This window comes from Coloeus monedula, assembly GCF_965178545.1.
Source record: "Coloeus monedula genome assembly, chromosome: 4".
Classification (NCBI taxonomy): Eukaryota; Metazoa; Chordata; class Aves; order Passeriformes; family Corvidae; genus Coloeus; species Coloeus monedula.
In genome coordinates, this window is record NC_138784.1 from 46804408 (window position 1) to 46828505 (window position 24098).

Genomic DNA, 24098 nt, shown 5'->3' on the forward strand with positions numbered 1-24098 from the left:
TCATTACAGAGCTTCACAAAAAACCCTTTCACAATTCACATGCAATGGCTTTTGCTACCAGCACAAATGCATATTGCAGAAATTGTCAAGAAAAGTCTAGCATTTCTCTGCCTGTATTTCACAGTGTACCAAGAAAAATTAAGGCAACAGTAAGGAAATGCTTTAAAATCAACATGAGTCTGACAAAAAACCCAAAACAAGATTAGGTAGAACTTTCACTCCGGTCAGGTAATTAGAACATAAAACGCATTTAACTAAGTAAGGATGACATATTTTCAGTGTGACTGAACTGTGCAGTGCACACAAATAGAAAAATGCAAAATGAGATGCTTTTTCCTCTTCTGTCAGCATCACCCTACCAAAGAGCTGTGTGGTCCAGGGCACACAGGATGGAGATATGCCAGCAACTGTCACCACGGGCCTGGAAGAGTATCAAGGAGCACTTACTGCTCTGCGCTAGTGACCAGGGAAGGACTGGGGAAGCCAACAGGCAGGGATCTGTTTCTGTAAGAGTTAATCCAGACCTCAGCTAACTCAGAAGGTAAAAATTACAATGAAATACTATATATCTAACCCAGTTTCCTTCTGTGACAGGGTCACCTGTTTGGTGGATGAGGGAAATGCCGTGGATGTTGTCTCCATGGACTTTTGTAAAGCCTTTCACAGTTTCCCATAGTATTAGCCCGGAGAAATTGTCTGTAATGACTCGGACTGGTGCCCAGTTTGCTGGGTAAAAATCTGGCTGCATCGCCAGACCCAGAGCAGTGGTGAACAGAGTTACATCCAGTTGGCAGCTGGTCACCAGTGGGGCTCCCCAGGACTCAGTATTGGGGCCAGTCCTGTTTAATGTCTTCACTGACGATCTGGAGGAAGGGATCAAGTGCACTTTCAGTCAGTTTGCAGATGATATCAAGATGGGTGGGAGTGTTGATCTGCTGGAGGGTAAGAAGGTCCTGCAGAAGGATCTGAACAGGCTGGATCGATGGGCAAGGCCAGTCGTATCAGACTCAACAAGGCAAAGGGTTTGGTCTGGCACTTGGGTCACAACAACCCCAGGCAGTGCTACAAGCTGAGGGAAGAGTGGATGGAAAGCTGCTCACAGGAAAAGAACCTGAGCGTGCTGGTTGACAGCAGCTGAACATGAGCCAGTGTATGCCCAGGTGGCAAAGAAGGCCAATGGCACCTGGCCTGTATCAGCAATGGTGTGGCCAGCAGGACCAGGGCAGTGACTGCCCCTCTACTTAGCACTGCTGAAGCCATGCCTTAAATCCTGTGTCCAGTTCTGGGCCCCTCACTACAACAAGGGCATTGAGGTGTTGGAGCTTGTCCAGAGAAGGGCAACAAAATTGGTGAAAGGTCTGGAGCACGTCTTACAAGGAGCAGCTGAGGGAGCTAGGGGTGTTTAGCCTGGAGAAAAGGAGGTTCAGGGGAGACCTTATCACTCTCTACGATTCCCTGACAAGAGGTTGTAGCAAAGAGGGTCAGCCTCTTCTCCCAGGTAACAAGTGACAGGACAAAAGGAAATAGCCCCAAGTCGCACCAGGCAAGGTTTGGATTGCATATTAGGAAAAATTTATTCACCAAAATGTTGCTGAGCATTGGAACAGGCTGCCCAGGGAAACAGCTGAGTCATCATTCCAAAGATATTTAAAAGACATGTAGATGTGGCACTCAAGGACACGATCTTATGGTGGACTTGGCAGTGCTGGTTGAACTCAATCTTTCCCAAGTCTTTCCCAAACTAAATGATTCTATGGCTTTATCGTGACTTTATCTGATTTCTGTTGTACATCCTTTGATCCTCCCTGCCCCCTGCAAACATATGAGCAAGAGACAGGGGCAGCAGGACCCCAGCAACCACTTTGTTGGGAACAAGGAGGAGCAAGCTGGAGACTCCTCCAGTTCATTTTTGTGAGACTGAGTAATGTGCGTATCCTAAGCTCCTCAGTTCACTGTTCTGGGCTCACCGGCAGAACAGGGACAAACTTTGGATTCTGAGATGCTAATACAATCCATTTTTCTGCATTGCTCCTTTTTGTGTCCCACTTACAAAAAAATATGAAATAAACTGTGTTACATACGCAAATCCTTGCCTCCATGTCTGCTTGCCTGCATTGTCTATGTCCACGCAGTTCTATAAAGCTCATTAATTACCTATCAATAAAGCCATCTATAACAGAGGTCCCAAGATGCTCATACACATAAGAGAAAAAGGGGAAAGAAAAGAGAAGAAACAACCTCATGCTTCTAAAAAGATTAGTCTCAACTGATCTTGAATAATGAAGAACAGAGGGGAAAAAACAGATGAGGGCATTGCTACAAAACACATCTGTGCCATGGTGCCTCTGTTGTCTGTTCTCCCAGCCTGGAAATCTCACACAACATGCCTTTGTCCTGAGATGAGTCTAAAAGCACTGCATAATCTTTAAAAAACCATCTTCAGGACACAAAACTCTTGAAAAATCCTTCCATCTCTTACCTTCAGCTATTCCCATTTCTCATGATACTCAGCTGGGAATACACTCTAGTAGCTGACAAGGATTCTAGTAGACATTTGTTTTCCTGATCATAAATGGTTATATGATCAATTAAACACACTTTTTAAAAGCATTTTTGCTCAACTAGACTGATCTAATGCTAATGCTGTCCTGATTGAAATCAAAGATTTTCTGCAAAGTAATGGTTAAAAGGCACAGGACATCTGCTCATATTTACTTGGTCACATCTTTACTTTGAAATAAAATGTTCCTAAAATGTTTTATTATAATATTACCCAGATAGAATGACATAAACAAATAAAATTAAATGTTTATTCCATTTTGCTACAATAAGTGAACAATAAACTAAACAGCCAAGAGCCAACTATCTTCTACTATGAAAAGTATGTTGCAATATTGGTTTCTCACAGATCTTTGTTTGGATTAAATCTGAGGACATGGTATCCAGTTAAATGCCTAACTATTATGAGTTTGAACACATTATTGTATATTGTAATAATGTATTAGGCCACAAAACTGACTGCAAGGTCTAGGTAGCTTTTGTGTACCATAACTGGATATTCTAATACCTTCATAATATATTCAATGAACACAAGATAAACCATGGCCTGAAAGATTTGACCTTTTATGTATGTGCTCAGCTGTTGTCAGAGAAACAACCTTCTCATTTACTATTGTAAATTCAGCATTGTTTTGTAAGCAAAAATTGTTAAACCAAAAGTCTCTAAGTTGAAGACAAATTTTGCTACAAATTTCCCAAAGTTGCTAAAGAAAGCAATCTTTGTACTTACTATTTGTCTTTATAATACTTTCATCTCACAGAGAAATTACTGAAATTTTTACTTATTAAGGCAGGAGCTTACTTTTTAAAATAATAATGTTCAGATGTTCCTAAAAGTTTGGTTTTCACTTCAATATGCATAAATGAATGTATTCTGATATCAAAGTTTTTCTTTGCCATGCTTCAGAATCATCTCACTTGGCAAAAAACTGTACCAACAATACCACAATGCTATTAAAATACTTCACCATTGTACATTGCTTTCATCTGTGGAAGTCAAATCTCTTTGGGCAGGAGAAAAAATATGCCTAGACTGATTCTACAGCTGGCCACAGCAGAGGCAGGTGATATGGCTAAATCCACTACCTGCCTTGTAAAGAAATGTAGCTTCTCTGCTCCTGCTTTAAAGGAACATCCAAGGCTCTGAGCAACCAAGTCTCCTGTGCTCTGCCTGGAGCCTGCAACCAAGAGATGATGGGATGTGCTGCCCTCATGCAGGGACCTATCAAATCTACAGCCCTCCCAAGTTCTCCTTTCAGGACTTCTCCCAACTTGGCACTTACCAGCTCTGTCCCTTCCACTTCACATGACTCAGCATAGATAGGGCTTCCTCCAGCTGGGAAAGGTGAATCTTAATCAGGGAGCACTGCAGTTCTCAGCTTTTGCAGTCTGAGGAAAAATGCAGCCTAATGTCACAAAAGGTAACAGTCAAGGTCTCAGCTACTGCCCCAGCTAGAAAACTGATGTCCTCACAGAGAACACTGTGTGCTAAGACAATGGGAACTTAGGATCTCCAGTTTCCCACCAGTTCAGCCAATACTGGTCAGAAGACTGATGTCTGTAGCCAGATGTCTTTTAACTGGGTTTCTTGTGCAGCCTGTCTTACCTGATTTTGGTGGTCTCAAGGGCCTGATCTGAACTAGGGACTGCAGGTGAGTGCACACAGGTGAAATGAGTAGCACTCTGCCTTCCTTAGAGAAAGAAATGCCATTTTAGAAATGCCACACAGCCTTTAAAGATTGCTTGCTATTTCTCAAAGAAGAAAAGAATAGAATTGCTCAAAAGAATGCACATTCATCTTTTAATACCAAAACAAGAACAGGAGGATGGACTTCTGTTGCTGCAAGGAGAGAGCTGATATTTTCTTCTCTCAATGGATTACCCAAAGGCAAGCAAGAGCAGGGTGGTGATGGTCAGTGCCATCTGCCATATCAAACACTGCATGGGGGGTCCTGAAGGCACATCTCTGCTTTACACTAATGTCATTGCTATTACCTAGAAGCAGTACTTCAGGCTGCTGATTTGGAAGAGTTGTAAAATGCAGATAATGTGGGAAGACCTAAAGCTATGTCAGAATTAGTGTGTAGGCGGGCTTAATTCTGAATTTTTCTGCACCTCTCAATTTTCATTATAGAGATTTACCATATAACTTTAATTTTAGACTTTACTATTACTGATGTGATTACTTCAGGTTTAGACAGTTGTGCTGATGCAGATAAAAGGAAACCTATAAAAATAGATATTGATTTCCTGTAACGTTTTAGAACATTTTTTTAGTGGGAAAGTAACTGAAAACGCTGCATTAGCAACAGAAAATGCTACTGCATTTGTTCCTGAGGTGTAGATTTTTTAATTCTATGTGACTCAATCCCAGGTTAAAAAATTAATGTGAAAAAATAATTCTCTCTTTAAATGGCCTCATGGCATAATAAAAAAAAGTTGGTTTAAGGGCATATAAGCATTTCCTTATATTTTCACACTCTTTATTCTTTTAGAATTTTTGGCATTTTTAAGAAACCTGGGGTTTTTTTAACTGCCATACCTAGAAAAGTAATTTCATGATCCTCCCTATTTTTTTAATTTTAGAGCTTAAATGTTTTATCACCATATATGTCATGCCTCCAGAAACTACATTTTCTTTCTTTGAATTCTTTGGAATCCAAACTTCATAGCAGATAAAATAAACATAGCAGTATTTATAGCCTGTATAATGCTGATGCTGAACTCTGAAGGGCAGTGCTGAAATCTCTGTTCTTCAATACCAGTTTAATGATGCTCTGCAGCAACTTGTCAAAATAATCAGGGTTTCTTTCTATACTATTTGTTCTTTTGTCGTGAAGCCAACTCACAAGTTTATTTTTAATAGTAAATAGAATTGCTTACAATGTATCCACTACACAGCCCTTTAAAATAAACACTTATAAAGAATTTTGAGTCAGAAAACAAAGCAGATTAATCATGGGGTTTATTTTTTGTCTTCAATAAATATTTGCAACTCTGCTGTCTATTATGGAGCTGTGACTAGACCTCACAGGGGACAAACAGGGACCCCAGGGGTTACTGAGCATGTCTGTGTTTCCAGTGCAAAACACAAGTGGAGAATTGGTTTTGCGAGACCAAGAGGAAGCACATTCCAGTGACAAAAAAGACACTCTCTAGTCCACAGTGGGGTACAGGGGTATGCACGTAGACCCCAGCCTTTCCAGGCTCGGTGAAAACTGGTGTTTCATAAGCTATACACCTCTCAACTGGCACCTGTATATGCATCCAGATCAACACTTGCCTGAGCACCAAAAAGGATACAATCAGTTAATCCAGTCCTATGCTAGAACCAGTGTGGGCTGCAAGCTGCACAGATCTTACACAGGAAGGCTGATTATTATTCTACCAGATTTGGACCAGTCTTATGGTTAGGCAGTTGTACTTCTAACAAGTGACTGTGTAGCACTTGCAATATTTTGCAGAATATTGTCCCTGTGGTTACAGAAGCGGTTGAACAACCCCAAAAATCCATTAACTTTGTCTTACTACCCCTTTGCCCTCCTAGCATGGGATGGAGCTTGCCAAATTACTAGCTATTTCAACAAACCTATTTTATAATGGCACCACCAAAACAAATTATACAAAATTAGCTTTCATGGGTTAAAATGTTCACAAGACTTATTTCAGCTTTGGGCTGAAGTTTCCATATGTTGAAAATTTTCTTCAGAAAAAAATGTCAAGTTCCCTACTTTGAAAACTGGGGAAAATGTTTATAGTGTTTATAGCATCAGAAAGCGAATAGTTATGTCTTCCTTTAATCTCCTGAAAATCTGAGGTTTTGTACTTGACATTTTTTCACCCAATTGCAAAATTCAGAGAAATGTAATGAAAATCTACGTACAAATACGTTTCATATAGTTAGCTTCCACTAATGCACAAATATCCTGCAATGACATAATATCAAGCACTGTTTATTAATCTTAATTTGCCTTTCTAGAAATAGCACATCATTCATTTGTACTATGTACACTATATAAACGTGTCCAAAAAGGATTATCTACTACGTGCAAACTGAAAGAGACCACAGACTAGACTAAACCATCATAGCCACTATATTTAGTAGTAACTTAGGAAAAATTGAATTTTAAATAATTTGGTACTATGTGATTTGCAAAAGTAACCAGGGCAAATACTATATTGCAAAACTATATTTACTAGGAATACTCTGGCTAGAGAAACCACCTTAATGATCAGCGAAACTGAACAAAGTAACATTTCCATGGCAAATTTCCTGTGGAGCTGGTGTATAATGAAGACAAATTTTCATTACTAAGAAAGCCAAAGGGTAGGTAGGTTGCAAGTAGAACATACAAAAATACTATTTCAAGGTAACTTTATAAAAAGCTAGTAAACTAGTAGGTTGGTAGGGAGGAGGGAAGGAACAAGAAATATTGCAATTGAAAAATGTTTTCACTTTCTTCAGTACATGCTTTCTCTACTCAGGCTTTTTTCCTTTGTTTTTAAATGAATTATCAATTTAATCATAAAAATAGTCTACAGAAATATGCATTGCTATTCATAATCTAGCATATTTAGCTTTCCTTATTTTTAAACTGTTTAGCTAGCTGCCATGTTCACTCGAGACCACTAGAAGGTGCTGCCCTGTTGAAAGATAGTTATTTCTGTCTGAATTGCTGTTAAAAGCTAATTTTAACTGCGGTTCTAGCCAGTTGTTTACACAGGCTGTAATTGCGGCAGCCACCCCTGCTATAAAACAGCTGGACCTCGTCTGCTACAACCATTATCACAGCATGAAAATAAGAGATCTGTTATCACTGATTTTCTGATAAATCAAAATCCCACCTGAGCAGGACTCTAGTTAGTTTTCCTGGAAGGTGAGGCATGGAAGTTGTGGAGCTAACAAACCACACATTTTGTAAAGTTAGGAATCACAGAATCATTTAGGTTGGAAAAGACTTTTATGATAATTGAGTCCAATCATACACCTAACACCACCAAACCCATTCCTGGAGTAAATTAAGGCAGAACACATCCCTAATGAAAATTTGCACACTTGTCTGAGGTCTGACGGCAGGAGAGTCCAACATAAAAAAAAAAAAAAAAAACACCCAAAAAAACGAAAAAAACCCCAAACAAAACTAAGACAAACACACAAGCACAAGCATATGATCTACACCAATTCCACACTACCAACAGTATTGGGATATCAAACTGCATCTAGAAATACAAGGATCCATAATTCATCTTTTCTACACAAATTTATATGAGCCTCGACCAAGTTCTGGTTTAGTTTGATACCCAGAGTGGCATTCTGACAAGCTCTGGGTACACACAGGCTGCCTTGGTCAGCTCTTTGCATAGGCAGTGCAGCCCTTACCTCTGCAGAGCCCCCCGGCGCCTGCATTTGCTCTGCTGTATGCCCTAGCAAGGCAATCAGAAACGCAGTCTCAAGAGAAGTTTGCTTTTTATCCGCAGCCTAAGAGGTGGAAATCTGTAGACATCCCCAAAAGAGTAGCACTCCTCTTCTACTCTCTGGATTTAGACGAGTCATACAGAAGTGACCTCTAATTTAGATAAAAATTGCTCCACCTTTGGCAGCCACAGAGACAAGACTCATGGGATGTAAGCCCCAAACCACTTCAGAGTAATCTCATCTGGAACCTATCAAGGATAACATGAAGCAAAGTGGTAGACATGGAGGAAACTATTTGTAAAGAGTTTTTTACTTGCTGTATGAAAGTGACACAAAATTGAATGTTGTGCTAAGCCCTGAATTCCCCAAGTCAAGAACTCCACAGACATTCCACATAAAATACTAGTTTTCAGTTCCTCCTCCCTTTTCTATACCTCCATCATATTATACTGTCAGGTGTGAATTAAGGTCCATATTTTTTGTCACTTACATCTACGAGCATAGATTAGCAAAAGAGCTAGGATTTTTGCAGGTTTTTGTTAATTAAAACTGTGGTCTCTCAATTTTTAGGCCCTTTACTCAAGTAAGCTAAAATTAAATATTGTTGCTGCTGTGACTCTCTAGAAATGTTTTTCTTCATCTTGCCTCATGTCTTTACTCCCTCACTACCCTAATTACTGTTTCATTATTTGTTTAGCATGCTTGACTTTACCTGAATCTTGTACAGATTTAATGTCTTCTTTGCTTTACTATTAAATGAAACTGTGCTTCATAGTAGACAGACATTGCATCAGTGTCCCAGAAACAGAAAATACTATTTAGAATGTACATAAGTGAGCCTAAAAAGCCCTAAGCAGCTGGCCACTTCAAAAGATCACAGCCCAGTGTTGCAAATGAAAGATGAATTCAAGGCTCTGCTGCTACCTTTACTCGGATGTCCAACCTGCTCCTGGGAGACTCCTTTCCAAAATAAAGGCACCATGGAGAGTAAGAATCCTCAAAGCAAGAAATTTTTTGCTGTTCCTGCCATCCCCTGGCATGAGTTACTCAATGGGGAAAGAGGCACTGCCCCTTCTGATGAAAACAGAAAAAGAAGCAAGCAGAAAATTCTGTTTTCCAGCATCTGAAATCAGGGCATGTGCCTCTCATGTCTCAGCAATCACATTTAGAAACTCTGCATTTCTGCCCTGCCTGTGTCATAGGGAACAATTACTGATCCCTCCTCCTTGAAAGTCATTCTGGTTAGTGAATACATTTATAAATTCTTTTTATTTTTGCCATATGTAAAATATCTATGAGAATTATTATTATTTACACTTATTATTTGCTAAATAGCTCTTAAATCCTGAGAATGTATTATAAGTTTTTTAAGGCCCAGAATGTTGGGGTTTTTCCATTCTGGAATTAAAACCAACCAACCAAACAAACAAATAAATAAATAAAATTTTATAAGGCTGGTGCACAGGCTGGGGAGTGCACAGGCTGGATTCTGCTTGGGGTCCCAGCAGAATAACACAGAGATAAATGTTGGTTTGTATGTGAAGGACCTTCATGCCACTCTGACAGCCTAAGAGGACCTTCAAAAGGGTACAACATGACCAAGGAAATCATGTTCTCCTAGGGACTCTCCAGCAGGCACATGGCAAGCTGATGTTCCACACTAATATCCTCTACATCTCATCCTTGTATGGGATAATGATACATGAAATTTGCCCCTGCAGTAGGTTGCACCTGCACTATGCCCATCAGGATACATCTACTAAGAATAAGCTCACTTCTATTTCTGGAAATTGGGGAATGGAGACATATCATTCCTGTAAGTGGCAGGCATCATTCCAAAATCACTCCCGGCTTCAAACAGAAAGAAAAATCTGAAATTCATGCCAAAAAGATCAAAACACAGATTTGACACATCAATATGAAGTAGCAATGAACTTATTTTTAGTTTTCAGTCACTGGATGCTAAATATTATCTAGAGCAGATTATGGAAAATCTGACACACGTACCCCTTCTTGCACTCTTACGCTATTGCTTGGGGAGTGGGATATGCACCTCCAGTAGAATCAAAGCTTTCATCAAAGAGAGAATAATCTTTTTGTAGCTACTGCCTGTATCTCTCCAATTAAACTCTCTAATTTCCTACACAAAGACTGATTCCACAACTAAGGCTAAGTGCAGACAACAGCAGTCTTCTCATTGAGTATGAAAAGAGGAAGCAGTGAGATGTTATGGCTCTTCTAAAAATAAGAGCAAGAGAAGAAATTAGGAGGTCACTTGCATGCTTTTCATTTATATTTGAAAGGTCAGTTGTGGTCTCTCTCATTAATGATGTAAAGTTTATTTTAAACTGATATCTTAATTACTGTCAGCTTGCCAGAGCTGGAATCTGATGAGCCTGCAACTCATTCAGTGGCTGGCTGAGAGCTTTTTCTTTTTATGTTGCCTTTTTTTTTTAACTTTTTATTTGAGGATTCTGGCTCTCAGAAATGCTTGCTCACAGTCATTTGTGCGTTATTATTAGCAAACTGTTAGACTGGCCCCTTGGCACACATTTTGTAGGACCAAAATAATTTTATTGTATTGCTTCAACATTTTACTGGAACTAAAGAGGTGAATGGACTGTGAGGCAATCACAGTAGACCTTGAATACCTTCAGCAGTATTAACTTGGTCATTGTTATTAAAATACCGAACAGACTCTTGAAGACAGTATTTTTTACCAGCTATCCAATTAGTTGTTTTCTATTAGGTTGAAGTCATAAATGGAAAAGAAACAGCAGGAACAAAGTTGCTGGGCATTAAGTGACAGTTCTTACTGTAATGTAAGACACAGAGATGACAACAGAAAAGAATATGCTCTATCAATCAGGTTAGAATTTTATGCAAGTATTGCCATACACACATCACTTGTTTCTACAGATGGTGGTACAACTGCTCCTATCACTACTATCAAACAAGAACGGGAAACAATCTGGCTGAAAAACAAGCTTGCAAAAACCTTAACAAATCTATGGGAAGCTTCTTTGGCAAAACAGATCACATGGTTCATTAGCTATGTCACAAGCACCACTATGAAAGTGATATGCCAACACTAGCAGCAATACCACTGCCCAGATTTTACGCTAACATGATCCCTAATATATCAGGATACTAATTGATAATATATGTAATATTGTACAAATTTATCCTGCCTAACATCCACTTTTCCTAAGTAGCGCACCATCATCCTGACTAAATCCCAGTCTGCCTAATTTCCTCTTGCAATCTTCATTCAGTTGATTCACCCTTCACTTGATACACCCCTTAAATTTCAGCATAAAAGCAGACACTGAAGGGTCTGCTTTTAACACAGTTGCATGATCTTTTAGAGCCTTCCAGATAATATATTTGACAAAAAAAAGTAATGTTTTCAGACAGCATATTCTTGGTGGGTGTTTTGTTTGAAACCATCTATCCTGAAATTGCTCCCAGCATGGCACTACTGTCCATTAAAAAATCTGCAACATTTGTGTGTACCCACAATTCAGTGCAATTCCTATAATGAGTGCTTTATTCATTTATCCCAGTGTCTATGAAGCTCATATTATCATTTAATTTTAAACAATTGCATACTGTGAACATTTGTAAGAGAGCGACCCATTAAATTCAACATTTATAGAACAGCTCTAATTTACTTCTTGTATTATGATCCCTCCATTTTAAGAAATACAGATTTAGTTATATATATCTTGCATTCTGTAATTTTTTATAACACATTAAGTATTTAGTTTTTCCATCCACACCATTTAGAAAGGAACTTACAAGCATAAATCTAGGCACAATCATTGGCAATTGATTAAAATACAAATACAATACAAATACAGTCTCTGTAGTCAGGCTTTTAACCAGATTTAAATACATCTTTATAATCACTTAGAATCAGAAAAATGGCCAGGTAGAAACGTATGTTTTGTAGTAAGTTTTTAAAAACTGATGTATCTAATATGCAGCATAAGCTAAGGATTAGTACACATAAGGACCAGTCAAAGCAAAAATGCTGGACTGAAAAAGTTAAGATACTGTTTTTCCAAGTACACTGCCCATTTATGCATACTGCTAAAAGTCTATTGAAGACTATTTTAAATTTACATGATAGATCATGTTTACCTGTATTGATGCAAAATGCACAGCCTGAACTTGGGGCCAAAAAACCTCCCACTGAACTCACAGTTTAGGTCTGAAGTAGTGCAGAGCAGCAACTGCGTATAGGCTGAGCAGGTGCCAATTAAAACATACACATTCTACACCTTAAACACTGTGCTATTTTCCATACAATGCCCCAGAGCAATATGAAAAATAGGCAAAAACTTATTTAGGAATTTCTTTTAAGTCAAGATTTGAATGCATTTTTTGAATGCATAGTGTCATCAAATGGGTCAGTTTGTAAGCTGTCTCTGGTTTCAATAAAGCAGAAAATTAATCAAGAAATTACCACTTTCCCTTATCTCAAGTAATTCTCTCATGCAGAAAGGAAAAACAAACCAGGGGTATGTATCTTTATTTTTCATTTCCCCGAAACTTCCAATATTCTTCTACGACCTTTCACTTTCCATTGCAAAATAAAAAGCACAGCAGAACACAATACCTAACCAAATAGGAGATATGCTTAGTGATGGATCAAAATAATACAGTGGATAACAGCCAAAAGACAATGTTAAAATTCTACTTGTTCTGACCACATGCCGTGAAGATACAAAGAATGTACTAGATAAGGGCTATTTTCCATGGAAATATTTATCGTGGGAGATGTTTATCAAATGAAGTAAGCTATTTCTTGACGGAAGAACAAGAAAAGAAATTGTTTTCTAATCTTGTTTCAAGTAATAAGGAGTGTCTTGAAGGATTCCCTGAAGATGATACTGTTCAAAGGTTGCAATGAATATTATCAACAGAAAACATCCCACTATGTCCTGAGGTCGAGATCTCTACTTCTCATCAATATAGTTTACCTACTCGCTTATCTCTCTGTAAACTCAGTGTAATGAGCCCTAAATAAGGTTTCCAGCACCTGTCTCCTCCCACTTTTAGACACATAAGATGCTTGAAATTATTTCTTTTATTTTTTAGTCCATGAGAGTCATGGCTATCAGGCAGTGGCTGTCACAGACAGCAAACTGTATTATAGCACAGTTCTAGCTACACTGTTTTTCTAGTTCCTATGCAAATTCAGCAGCAAGAAATACAGAAGACAAGGAACAAAAAAGCAGAAAGGGCATAGAGAAAGAAAATCCTTTCCTTTCCTCTTCATTTAAAGTGAGATGTGCAGACTAACCCTTTTCATTTGCAATTTGCAGCCTACACTGTGAGCCAAGATCTGACAGGGGGAGATTGACTGGTGCTATTTGGTTTCCTGACTGCAGGAAGCCACAAAAAACACTACAGGCCATAAAAAACAACCAGTCACAATTTCCTCTACAAACAGAGTTTATCAGAGGAAAAAAAAAACCAAAATAAATAAGCAAGGATTTAAAACCAGACTGGTCCCAAGCAATTATACATACACCAAAAAAAAAAAAAAGTTACACAGAAAAAGAAATTACAAAATAGCAGCTACCTAGAAAAACAGACTAGGGAAATTAAAAACTACAAAGGGGTGAATTCATTAACTGCTTGATTCCAGAAGATCCAGAGGAGAGATTCGATGAAGATCTCAACAAAAGGAGCAGTTTCTAGCCAATGAAGTCATTAAAGTAGTAGCAAATAACAGGCAGAAAATATTTCAGCATGGGCTGTACAAATCTTCTGGAGGCACGGAGATAACTGAAGCTGTAAACCCACGTTCCCATCAGAGCAATCTCTATCCACACCAGCTACACAGCCACATCAGTCAGCAATACAGTCAGCTCTTCAGTCACACTGCCTGCCATCTGCTCACAGTGTATCACAAGCAACAGCACATTTCCACTGACACAGTGTGTGGGTGCAGTCCCACAGCACTCGAGCCAACACCAGGTACGGCTGCCACAGCCCCCAGATGTCTTGGCTGCACAGTCCTTGGCCACTTCATCAGCACTGGCACTCAAGTGATCACATCAGTTCAAGGAGCTGCTGTGGATGACAGCAGAAGCAACTGGTTTTCCACAAGATTGGCTGCCTGAGCTGGCTTGCTGTGCTGTCACATCGACAGCAGCATTGGCTCAAGGGAGGCACCAAAATGATGTGGCTGGTGTTAGGAGGGTGGGGTTGTGACAGATCTACATTGGCTCAAATTGCCATGAAACTCAACGTGCAGCAGCTAGCCTAAAATCAGATAGTACCTACGCCCATGTTGCTTGCCCAGATCACAACCACAAATATCCATAAACCAGCACTGCCCTCAGGGTTATGAATTTCTTGCCTGTTAGTTTCTTCTAAATGCTGATCCCATCTTAGTGCTGCCACAAAGATCAGTATGGTGAGAGATGTGATCATTACAGAAATAGTAGATGGGTACTGCTAATATGGGTAAGTTCCCTATCCTGTTTCACTGAGCAACTGCACAAAGGCACAAAGCAGCAGACACTGAAGGCTGGACAGACCTTCTCTTTTTGGCAGTAAGACAGAATCAAGCCACTTTAAAATTTATGTTTAGCTACATATGATATCCACTCACAAATCCAGAAGGAATTATCATCATAACTTACCTAGATAGAAGATAATTACTCTGTAGTCAGACAAATGTGTTCTCAAAAAGAAAAATTCATGTCTTGATGAGGTCATATCCTATAAAAACTTGTTCCACTGATTGTCTAGCCTTTCAGATAAAAAAAAAATGCTGGCTATTTGCCACTTCCAAGCACTGGACCTTGCATTACATTTTCTGAACTAAAAGTTCTGTCCTTCAAATTTGAACAAGTCACCCTCTAATCTTCCCTTTATCCTCTCAATCCTCTCACTATCGGCTACTTTTCTAAATTTATCATCAGTTTCACCACTTTCTCCTTAAACATATTCAGTTTAACAAAATCATTTCTCTGTTGGGGAAGACAGAAAGGAAAACATTCTTGTGATAGCTCTTGTTCCAGGTAAAATGTCCTCTTTATGAGAACATTTTACATTTACTATTACACTATGGTAAAATAGCCAAGTAGTCTTCATGATGCTTAACTGTTTTTCAGAATAAGTGCCTCAAGAGAAGTCTGTATTAAAAGAAGTCTTTTAATGTGGCTTTGCTTGTTCATTCCTTGACACAACAGCTTTACATTTGATTTATTGAAACAATCGTGGCTCTCTCTTGATCTTAATAGAATGAGACAGACTAAGGAAATGGCCTATTGCTCAAGTGCTTCGAGGTATTCCAGTAACCATCCATCCTGCAGCCCTACCAGTATAAGAATATGGGGGCTGTCCATCTAGACCAGCAGCAACACACCCGGAATCAGCTGTTTCAAAGAGCAGTGCAAATGGCAGGAACAAAGGAATCTTTTCTACTGAAGATTTCTAGTTATCTCTAAAACGTAGACAGCCTTGAGCCCTCAGATGCAACATTCTCTACATGTAAGTTAAGACAACGACACATATTTTTGTATCTCTATATATTTATATCTCTATATATCTGTAATTATAAATATATTAATATTTATTTATATATTAATATATAGAGATATACAAATATATCTCTATATATTTACATCTAAGTTCTCAGTCTCAGAATTTAATTCAGGGCCACTTCATTACTTTCATTTAGTCCATGTACAGTATGTTCCTCAGTTAATCATATCTTGTGTACAAAAGCATTTAATTTCATTTCTTGCCTTTCCATTTTACTGACTTGCTCTTGTACTAAAACAGAGACAGGTCCTGCCTCTGTAGAATTCCCATTTTCACATGGGAGCTCTTGAGCACAGCTCTGCTAATACTAACAAGAGACTTTTTCCACTTAAGTGTCTTTTGACACGACAGGAAGAGTTGCTGCCCTAAGGAAGAATTCCTTTTCTTCAAATTGCTGAGAAAGTTACATAATAAGACCTAGAAACTGGTCTGAAGGTGCAAAGAAGTATTTTTGTAACATGGAAAAATTGAAAATTACTGACCTCCCAAGTATTTAAAACACGTCAGCTTTCACTACTTTTATCCTTTTTTGACTGAAATCATTGAGAATTATGCTCACGTAAGTAGACACGGCATTAGTTTCCACGATGATGTAAGTTTTGGTGTACTGAGCTCTTTACAGCTCTAAACAGTAGAAGTGACTAAAAGCAAAGCTTACAAAATTGCCACGAGTAGAAAGATAAAAGGAAAAGTCAGAAAGCCATTACCAGGAAGCCAGCAGATGCATCTTTTAACTTACCAAACAAGCGCTGATGGAAGAGAAATTTCCCAGCTATCAGTCCTGTGAGAATGGCAAGGAGCCACAGAAACACCTTCAAAAATCTCCAGCCTCCTCCTTCAGGGTATTTATTTGTTACAAACGAGAAACAATTACCAACAACAATAACATTGGCTTCTGTCTGGCTGTGAGATACTGGGTCCTCAGCAAATATTAAGAAGTTAAAGAAGATCACTAAGTAAGCCACAACTAAGCGAGACCATGGGTGCTGGAAGTAGTAGCGGAAGTCTTTATCCATCCTCAGATACTGAAGAACTGGTTTTTGCCTGTATGTAAAGACACAAATGCAAAATGTTATAAATACCCCAAATTCTCAACGCTTAGCACATTAAAAAAATAAAATCATTGCAACCTTGTCATCAATAATTTTTAACACTTTAGACTTGACTAGAAATGAAAGTTTGAATCAAAAGATTTGTTAGATCCAGGTAGAGAAAAACTGAAAATTCTCCCCATTCCAATATAAAAGCAACAACCAAACATATATATATATTATAGCACAGGATTTTCAGTCTCAAATATACTATTGCTTTCATGCCTCCTCCATAATGGGGCATGAAAACAATAGAATGGATATAAGAACATGGCAGGCTACCTAAAACCCAGACTGCCTTTCCATCCACACAAAAAAATACAACACAGATTTCACAAAGGTTCATGCTAAGCCTAAATGGAATCTTTCTCCTTTTAGGAGAAAGATGGAACCAGCCTGTAAGTCCAATGAGGTCTTCTACTGGAAGATTAAAAGCATATAACCCAGAAACATCAGAAACTTGGGTTCCTATGAAAGGATAACAGTTGGAAAAGTTTCTATAATTCATTCTTGCAAGTTGGGCAAGTCTGTATAAATCTTTTCATTGATTTCAGGGAGTACACCTATAGCTAGGCGTATTTTCAAAACCATAAAATAAGACACCCTGAAAACAGACTGTTCTGTATGAATACAAAAACCGTATTTTGAAACCTGCCTACTTATTAAGTACTGCTATGGAAAAATGCAACTGAGCATGGTTAACGTTTTAGTTGTTTGCCATTTGATTTCTTTTTCTTTTATTCACAACCAATTAGTTGTTTCGTCCTCTTGAACGACTTTGTATGCACAAAGATACAAGGCCTTTGTGTTGTGGAACACAGAAATTATTCAAGCGACACAGAGTGTAGGAAGAAAAAAAAATGTGTCTAGTAATATTACTTGTTTATTATAGCATGATCCTTGAAAGATACAGTGACAAATTTTTACAAATGTCACATGCCCTGCAACAAAAAACAAAACAAATAAACAAAAAACACGCCGCAAAAGATCTAAACCCCTGATCAATTACTCATCCCTTCTTGGACTTCTAACTTGGGACTTGCAAACTTAGAAATTGTATGAATTTCAATGTCTCGCTTTAGTTAGTCCCTCCAAAATTATTTTACTCCATAACCCGATTTATATTTGTAAATTTGCAAGGAATCCTATACCTATTAAATTAAAGGGATAAAAGAATCTCTCGACAGATTCAGACAAGGCATTCAGTAAATAATGGAAAGAAATAATGTCCCATGATGCACAAATTACATATGAAAAAGGAAAAAAAAAAACAAATTACAGAGTTAAAAAGTTGGCACAAGGAAGTGTCAGTCCTTCAAAAACTTTATGAAAAAAAAGTGATTTAAAGTAAGGGTCGTTGCCTAAGAAAATACCGCTCTGGGGAGATTAAACTGCCTTTAGAGCCGTAAGGATGCCCAAAGCTATTTCTTGTTCTCCTTTCTTTCTGTTACCTTTAAGAAAAGTTTCGGTATTGCCTTATGTGCATGAACCGTCCTAAAGCCCGAATGGGGCTGGAGATAAACAACTACATGTCCTGATATTTTTGACAGCTGCCGGATACCCGAGAGTTATCAGACACGCAGCTGAAGACGCGGCTTCCTAGGAAGCGTTTTATAGCATCAGAAGCCAATATTAGCAATAGCAGCAGTGCCAAAGTGCTAACAAAAATCCTTCTCCTACCTACCTCAACGCCAAAAACGCGGGTGCCAAGAGCGCCGCGGACCACACGCCCATCGCAACCTGTTAAATCGACCCATTTCCCCCTGCCGCTGGCGCAGACCCGGGGACCCGCGGCCACCTCACCCCGCGCGGCTGCTGCGGCCGCCGCCGCCCGGCCGGGCACAGGGCCACGGGCCCCCGCAGCGCCGCCGCCCCGGCCGCCAGCTGCACTCACCGCCACGGGGGATCCGGCGCCGCGGGCGCGCTGCTGCTGCTGCTGCTGCTGCTGCTGCTGCTGCTGCTGCTGCTGCTGCTGCTGCGGCTCGGCTCGGCGCCCGCCGCGCTGCGGCTCTCGGCGGCGGCCCCGCTCCGCTCCGCTGTCCCCCGCGGCTGCCCGCGGCCGGCAGGGCCCCCCAGCCCCTCGGGCGCTGACAGCGGCGCTGGCTGCCGCGGCGTCCCGCCCCCCGGCCGCCGCGGGGAGGGAGCGGCTGCAGCGGCGGCAGCTGCGCTCCTCCTCTTCGCTCCGCTCCGCTCCCGGGCGCGGGCGAGAGGCACCGGCAGTGCCGCAGCCGCGGCGGCAGCGGGCGGCGCCGCTGCGGCAGGGTCCCGACGCCCCCGGCGACCGTGCCCGTCCGTGCCCGCCCCTCCCCCGGAGCCTGCCAGCAAGGACCCGAAACGTGCGCGGTGTGCCCGCGGGTGTCTTTATTCACCCTGGAAAAGGGTGGCCGGGGAGCCAGGGGGACTTATGCAGCGGGCGAGGTGAACGAAACCCGAGAGCACTCAGTTCCCACCGGTCAGACTCCAGTACTATGCAAATTTACAAACACGGGAAAGAGGCGGTCAAATCCGGATATTTATTACCCCAAAGAAAAAGCACAGGGCTGGCAATAACAGCCAGATCGCTCAGGACGAGTTAGGAAAACCCTCATATTTGGGAGCGGAGGGAGGTCTACACCCAATTTACTTACTTGGGAAGGGGCAATGCTGAGGCCACGGCCAGGCTCCAGGGTGCACACACAGTCTATATGGTCACTGTGTCGGGCAAAATGCCTCTGTGCAGCCTGCCAGAGTTGTTGACATTGCACTTCAGCCGAATTGTCAACCAAAGCCTTTTAATGTGGGATGTGGTCCCTAGTGTCAGTGTGCTGGTATTGCTGACATCCCAGGAAAACAGGATGCTCTTAGCATTGCATTATGACTGGGTTTTAGTGCAGTATGTACTAGTTCTGGTCATTGCTGGAGAAAGATAAAACGAACTTGAAGTTTCTAGACAGAGCCTCAACAAATTGTTGGGAAAAGTCAGGTAACTCCATTGGAGCAGGTATCTGAAATTTGGCATCAGACATCTATCTGGCTGCTTCAGGCCAAGGCAGACAGGAATGTGGCTGAGATGCACTGAGGAATGTGGAAGGGTCTTCAGAAGAGCCAGATTGCAAAAGACCAGCACAACCAGAATAAGCAGCAGAAGAGGACTTGTGAATCCCTCCTGTACTTCAGGCAATACAGTTTTATGTATCTTTGTAAATAAACCTAACTGTTATTGAAGATCTCTAACAATCACATTATCATCCTCAGTGGAATAATCTGAGACCCTCATTTTTATGTAGAAAGATGCAGTACTCAGTATTTCACACTAACACACCCCAAGCTATCTTTACAGTAAAAAGAAAATTCAAATATTCATAGATGAAAAATCATGTGCAGTGTGAGAGTACAGAAATACAGCAAAAAGCACTGCCTGTTCATGCAACAGTTCTGTGTGTACTGCCACTCCTGCAGAACTGCCTCCTTATGTTCAACTAATGAGAATCCACAGAGGGAGGCAGCATGCACTACAAAGAGATCACAGTCTTCATGCACCTACACACCAAAAAATATTCTCTCCAGCTCAGATTGAAACCCATGCTACACTACAAAGCATCCATGAACATTTTTTCAGATAGTGAATCAGTGAGCAAGTTTTTGAAGTAACTAAGTCAATCAAATGAAAATCATCTACTTATCTATTAAAGTAACCAAAAGCATAAGTGCACCTTATATCTCCCCCAAATTTCATGTTGCATTTGTTGTCTTAAGAGGAAGCTAATTTATTTTTTTTTAAGTGTAGTGTTTCTCTCATATAAAAAAAGATGGACTGCTCCTACTTCTTTTTAATCAAGCAATCAAGGTTTCCTTGATGAAATACATACCTGAATAGCAACAATTAACAAATAATCTCAGTAGACAAGACTAATCAGGCCTGCTCACTGAAAGCCAGGGACTGCCTGCAACAGAAGAATATAAACAAATTCTTATCTACAAAACTGTCAGCAAACAAAAAAACCAGCAGTAAAACCAGTAAGTTGAACCTAAAAAGAAGGCTGAATCAGGACAATGAGTCATCTTGAAATGTTAGTTTTGGTACTTGTGAATGAAACTAATCTATCAGCACTCCTACTACAAAATAGCGCTTGTGTAAAGGCTATCGTTTTACACCCACTTTCCAACAGAGCTGTGGGTATTGAACTAACCGTATATTGATACTACTAATTGATACTACAGTTTCAATTTCTGTAGTCATTTTACACTCAGATATGAGAAATCAGCCTTCAGCACATTCCCAGTAACTGGGAAGTTCTCTTTTTGTCATAAATTATATGAAACTTCTCATATTTCAGTTTGTGCCCGTTGCCTCTTGTCCTTCACTGGACATCACAAGGAGTCTGGCTTCATCTTTACTCCTCCTATCAGGCTTTTAGACACATCAATAAGATACTCTGCCTTGAGCCTCCTCTTCTCAAGGTTAAACAATCACAGTTTTCTCATCCTGTCCTCCTTCTCCTTTCATCTGTGGATGCACAAATGCCTCTTCCCTGGTTTGCTTCTCATTAAAAGTATTTCATTCCCTCAAAACTCAAAACCCCATTACTCAGAGATTGTGCTCTTAATGTGCTCTTTCTTCCATACTGCTGTTGTGGGTTGACCATGTCCAGCAGGTAAGCATCCACACAGCTGCTAGCTCACTTCCCCCTGCCTCTTCCCCTAGTGGGACAGGGGAGAGAATAGGAGAAAAAGAAAGAAAACCAGTAGGTCAACATAAAGATGGTTTAACAACTGAAGAAAAAAAAGGTGACAATTATAAAATGTAAGAAGTAAGGATTAAAAAAAGTATGCCAAGGCAACCACACACCAAAACCCACAAGCAGACCATCAGTCTCTGATAAACAGCTTTGAAAATAACCCCTACCTCACCCTTTTCCTCTACCTAGTTTTACTGGTGAGCATGATGTTATATGGCATCAGCTGTCCCAGCTCTGTCCTCTCCCAAATTCATGCCTACTTGCTGGTATGGGAATGTGGGCAGAATGGGAAAGAGAGATAGCCCTGATCCTGTGCAAGCATTTCTGAGCAACAGCCCAAACACTGGCATGTTTTCCACAGTGTTTTAGTTACAAACACAAAACATAGCACAATTTCACTGCTATGAAGATGACTTAATTCTGGGCCAGATCCAGTACACCTGGAAAAACATCCTTGGAACAAAAGACTCCTCGCCTTGTAATTTTACAGTCATGGTTATGGCAACCTGTCTCAGCCATACAGCTTCAGACTTATTCCTTACCTGCATCTCCAACTCATTTCTTACCATCTTCTAAAAGAAGAGAAAGCAGCACAATAAAACATGAAACAAATGGGGGAGGAAAAAAAGCCACAAAAGCTGGCAACAGTTAGTGTATAACTGAAGATCTAAATAGTTCAAGAACTTAGAAGAAAGAAAAGGCAAATAGATACATCCCATGGAAACTAAGGATGTTAAGTTAATCAGAGACAATGATTTTTCAAATACTAGTATTGCTTTGCAAGTAGATGTGAAAAATAGGATTGTGTAAAAGAATGTGGAACAGCAGAAAGGTTTCTACTGCATATTTGGAAAACATAAACAGCAACTGTTTTCACATTATGTAACATGAAACACTTTACATTAAATCAATAATATGAAAGGATAGTAAACTGCACAAACTATATTAAACATTTATTTTTAAATGGCAGGTTGAAGACTTATTAGAAAAATAAATTAAAGGCATGATAGCAATGTTAATAATTGTTTCCTAACTGCTGAAATGCTGAGGAAATTTCACAGAACTAGAAGAAAGTTAATGTTGTAACAAGTGAAAGGGAGAAAAACAAACACGCACACACACGTGCACACACACATTAAGGCAAAAAAAAAAAAGTGAAAAAAGCATTTTAAAAGCATTTTGATATAAATTCTAACAAATGTAAGTGATGCTCCAAATAAAAATATTAATGGAATCTTGGGATATGGGTGATTATTATGTACTTTTTGATCCTTGTCAACCAGGTTTTAGATTACTAAGAGGAAGTTAGGGATGGTTTCATCATGGTTGATAGGTTAAATCACAAAAATAAAATTTTGAGCATAATTAAATATATATATATATATATATACATCTAATTTTACAATGCCAGTGCAATGTGGAACAAAAAAGCAGTAGGAGAACCAGAACTTTACATTCCTTATTGTCAAGCAGAACTTCGGTCTGAGAGTCAAATGATATAGGGCTTACCAAAATTTAAGTAGAAGCTATACTGACAATTTTGAAGATGAAAGTCCAATGACAAACCTTACACTTGAATTAAATACTGACTTCTGTTCATCCAGACCAGGTTTACTCCAAGTAAGCATGATTCTACTTCAAATAATCCATACTGATTTCAAACAGACAGGCAATATATACCTAGCCTAGATGAAATCACTAAAGAACTGAGTGAGGTGAATTTACACCACCCATTAAATACTGTTTAAGTACCTCTGCTGGCTGTATGGATGATTTCAGCAAATAGAACAACTACATGTGACTTCTGCACTAGAAAAAGGAATGAATAATCAACTTGTAGCTACTCTGAAAGTTCCATGCAGAGACTTGGAGAAAACACAAATTAAGAAAAAGTGGAATCTGAGTCCAGCCTTACACAGATTTTATTTCTCCACACTGTCCAAGTTGGTTGCAATGGTAAAGTAAGACTTCAGAAAAATAGAACTAAAGCTGGAAGACAAAAGGTCAGAAAAATAGTAAGCGGCAACATAAGGTCTTTCAGAAAACAAAATATGCGCTAATGTTGCTGAACCCTTGACGTGTGGACCATTTGGGGGATAGGGACTTTGCTGGATGTTGTGGTCAATGGCTCCATGTCCAAGCAGAGACCAGGGACGAGGGACTCCTCAGGGGTCAGTAGTGGGACAGAAGTATTTGTTGGTGATATGGGATTGAATGCACCTCAGCAAGTTTGTCAAGGATGCCAATCTGTGTGTCGTGGTTGACACATTGGAGGGAAAGGATGACATCCAGAAGGACCTTATCAGGCTGAAGAGGTGGGCCTATGTGAACTTCATGAAGTTCAACAAGGCCAAGTGCAAGGTCATGCACCTGGATCAGGGCAATCCCAAACACAGGTACAGGGCGGGCAGAGAATGCATTGAGAGGTGCCCTGGAAAGAAACATAGGTGTTGGTGGATGAGAAGCTCACCATGACCTGACAACATGCACTCTCAGCCCAGAAGGCCAAATGTGTCCTAGGCTACATAAAAAGTAGCATGAGCAGCAGGGCGAGGGAGAGGATTCCCCTCCTTTACTCCACTATCATGAGACACCACCTGGACTATTGTGTCTTACTCTGGGGTCCCCAGCATAAGAAGGACATGGACCTGCTGCAGAGAGTCCAGAAAAAAGCCAGCAAGGTGATCAGAAAGCTGGAACACCTCTCCTGTGAAGAGAAGTTGAGAGAGCTGGGGCTGTTCAGCC

The 24098-nt window shown here is 40.1% G+C and overlaps 1 protein-coding gene across 7 annotated transcripts in view; it reads right to left on the reverse strand.

Moving 5' to 3' along the window:
- TMEM117 (transmembrane protein 117) overlaps positions 1–18703 on the reverse strand; it is a 203175-nt gene extending 184472 nt beyond the window's left edge. For 4 of the 7 annotated variants that reach the window (XR_014226323.1, XM_082279636.1, XM_082279637.1 and 1 more), the window contains exons 1-2: positions 18320–18386; positions 16284–16588 (exon numbers count right to left, since the gene is read on the reverse strand). Coding sequence is in view for 4 of the 7 variants with exons in the window: in XM_082279636.1 (XP_082135762.1) it covers positions 16284–16588; positions 18320–18369 (355 nt within the window). In the remaining 3 variants the exon portion in view is untranslated. Of the gene's footprint in view, positions 1–16283; positions 16589–18319; positions 18387–18529 lie in introns of those variants that run through there. The other 3 variants (XM_082279633.1, XM_082279634.1, XM_082279632.1) reach the window with 2 other exon arrangements.
- Positions 18704–24098: the final 5395 nt, after the last annotated feature.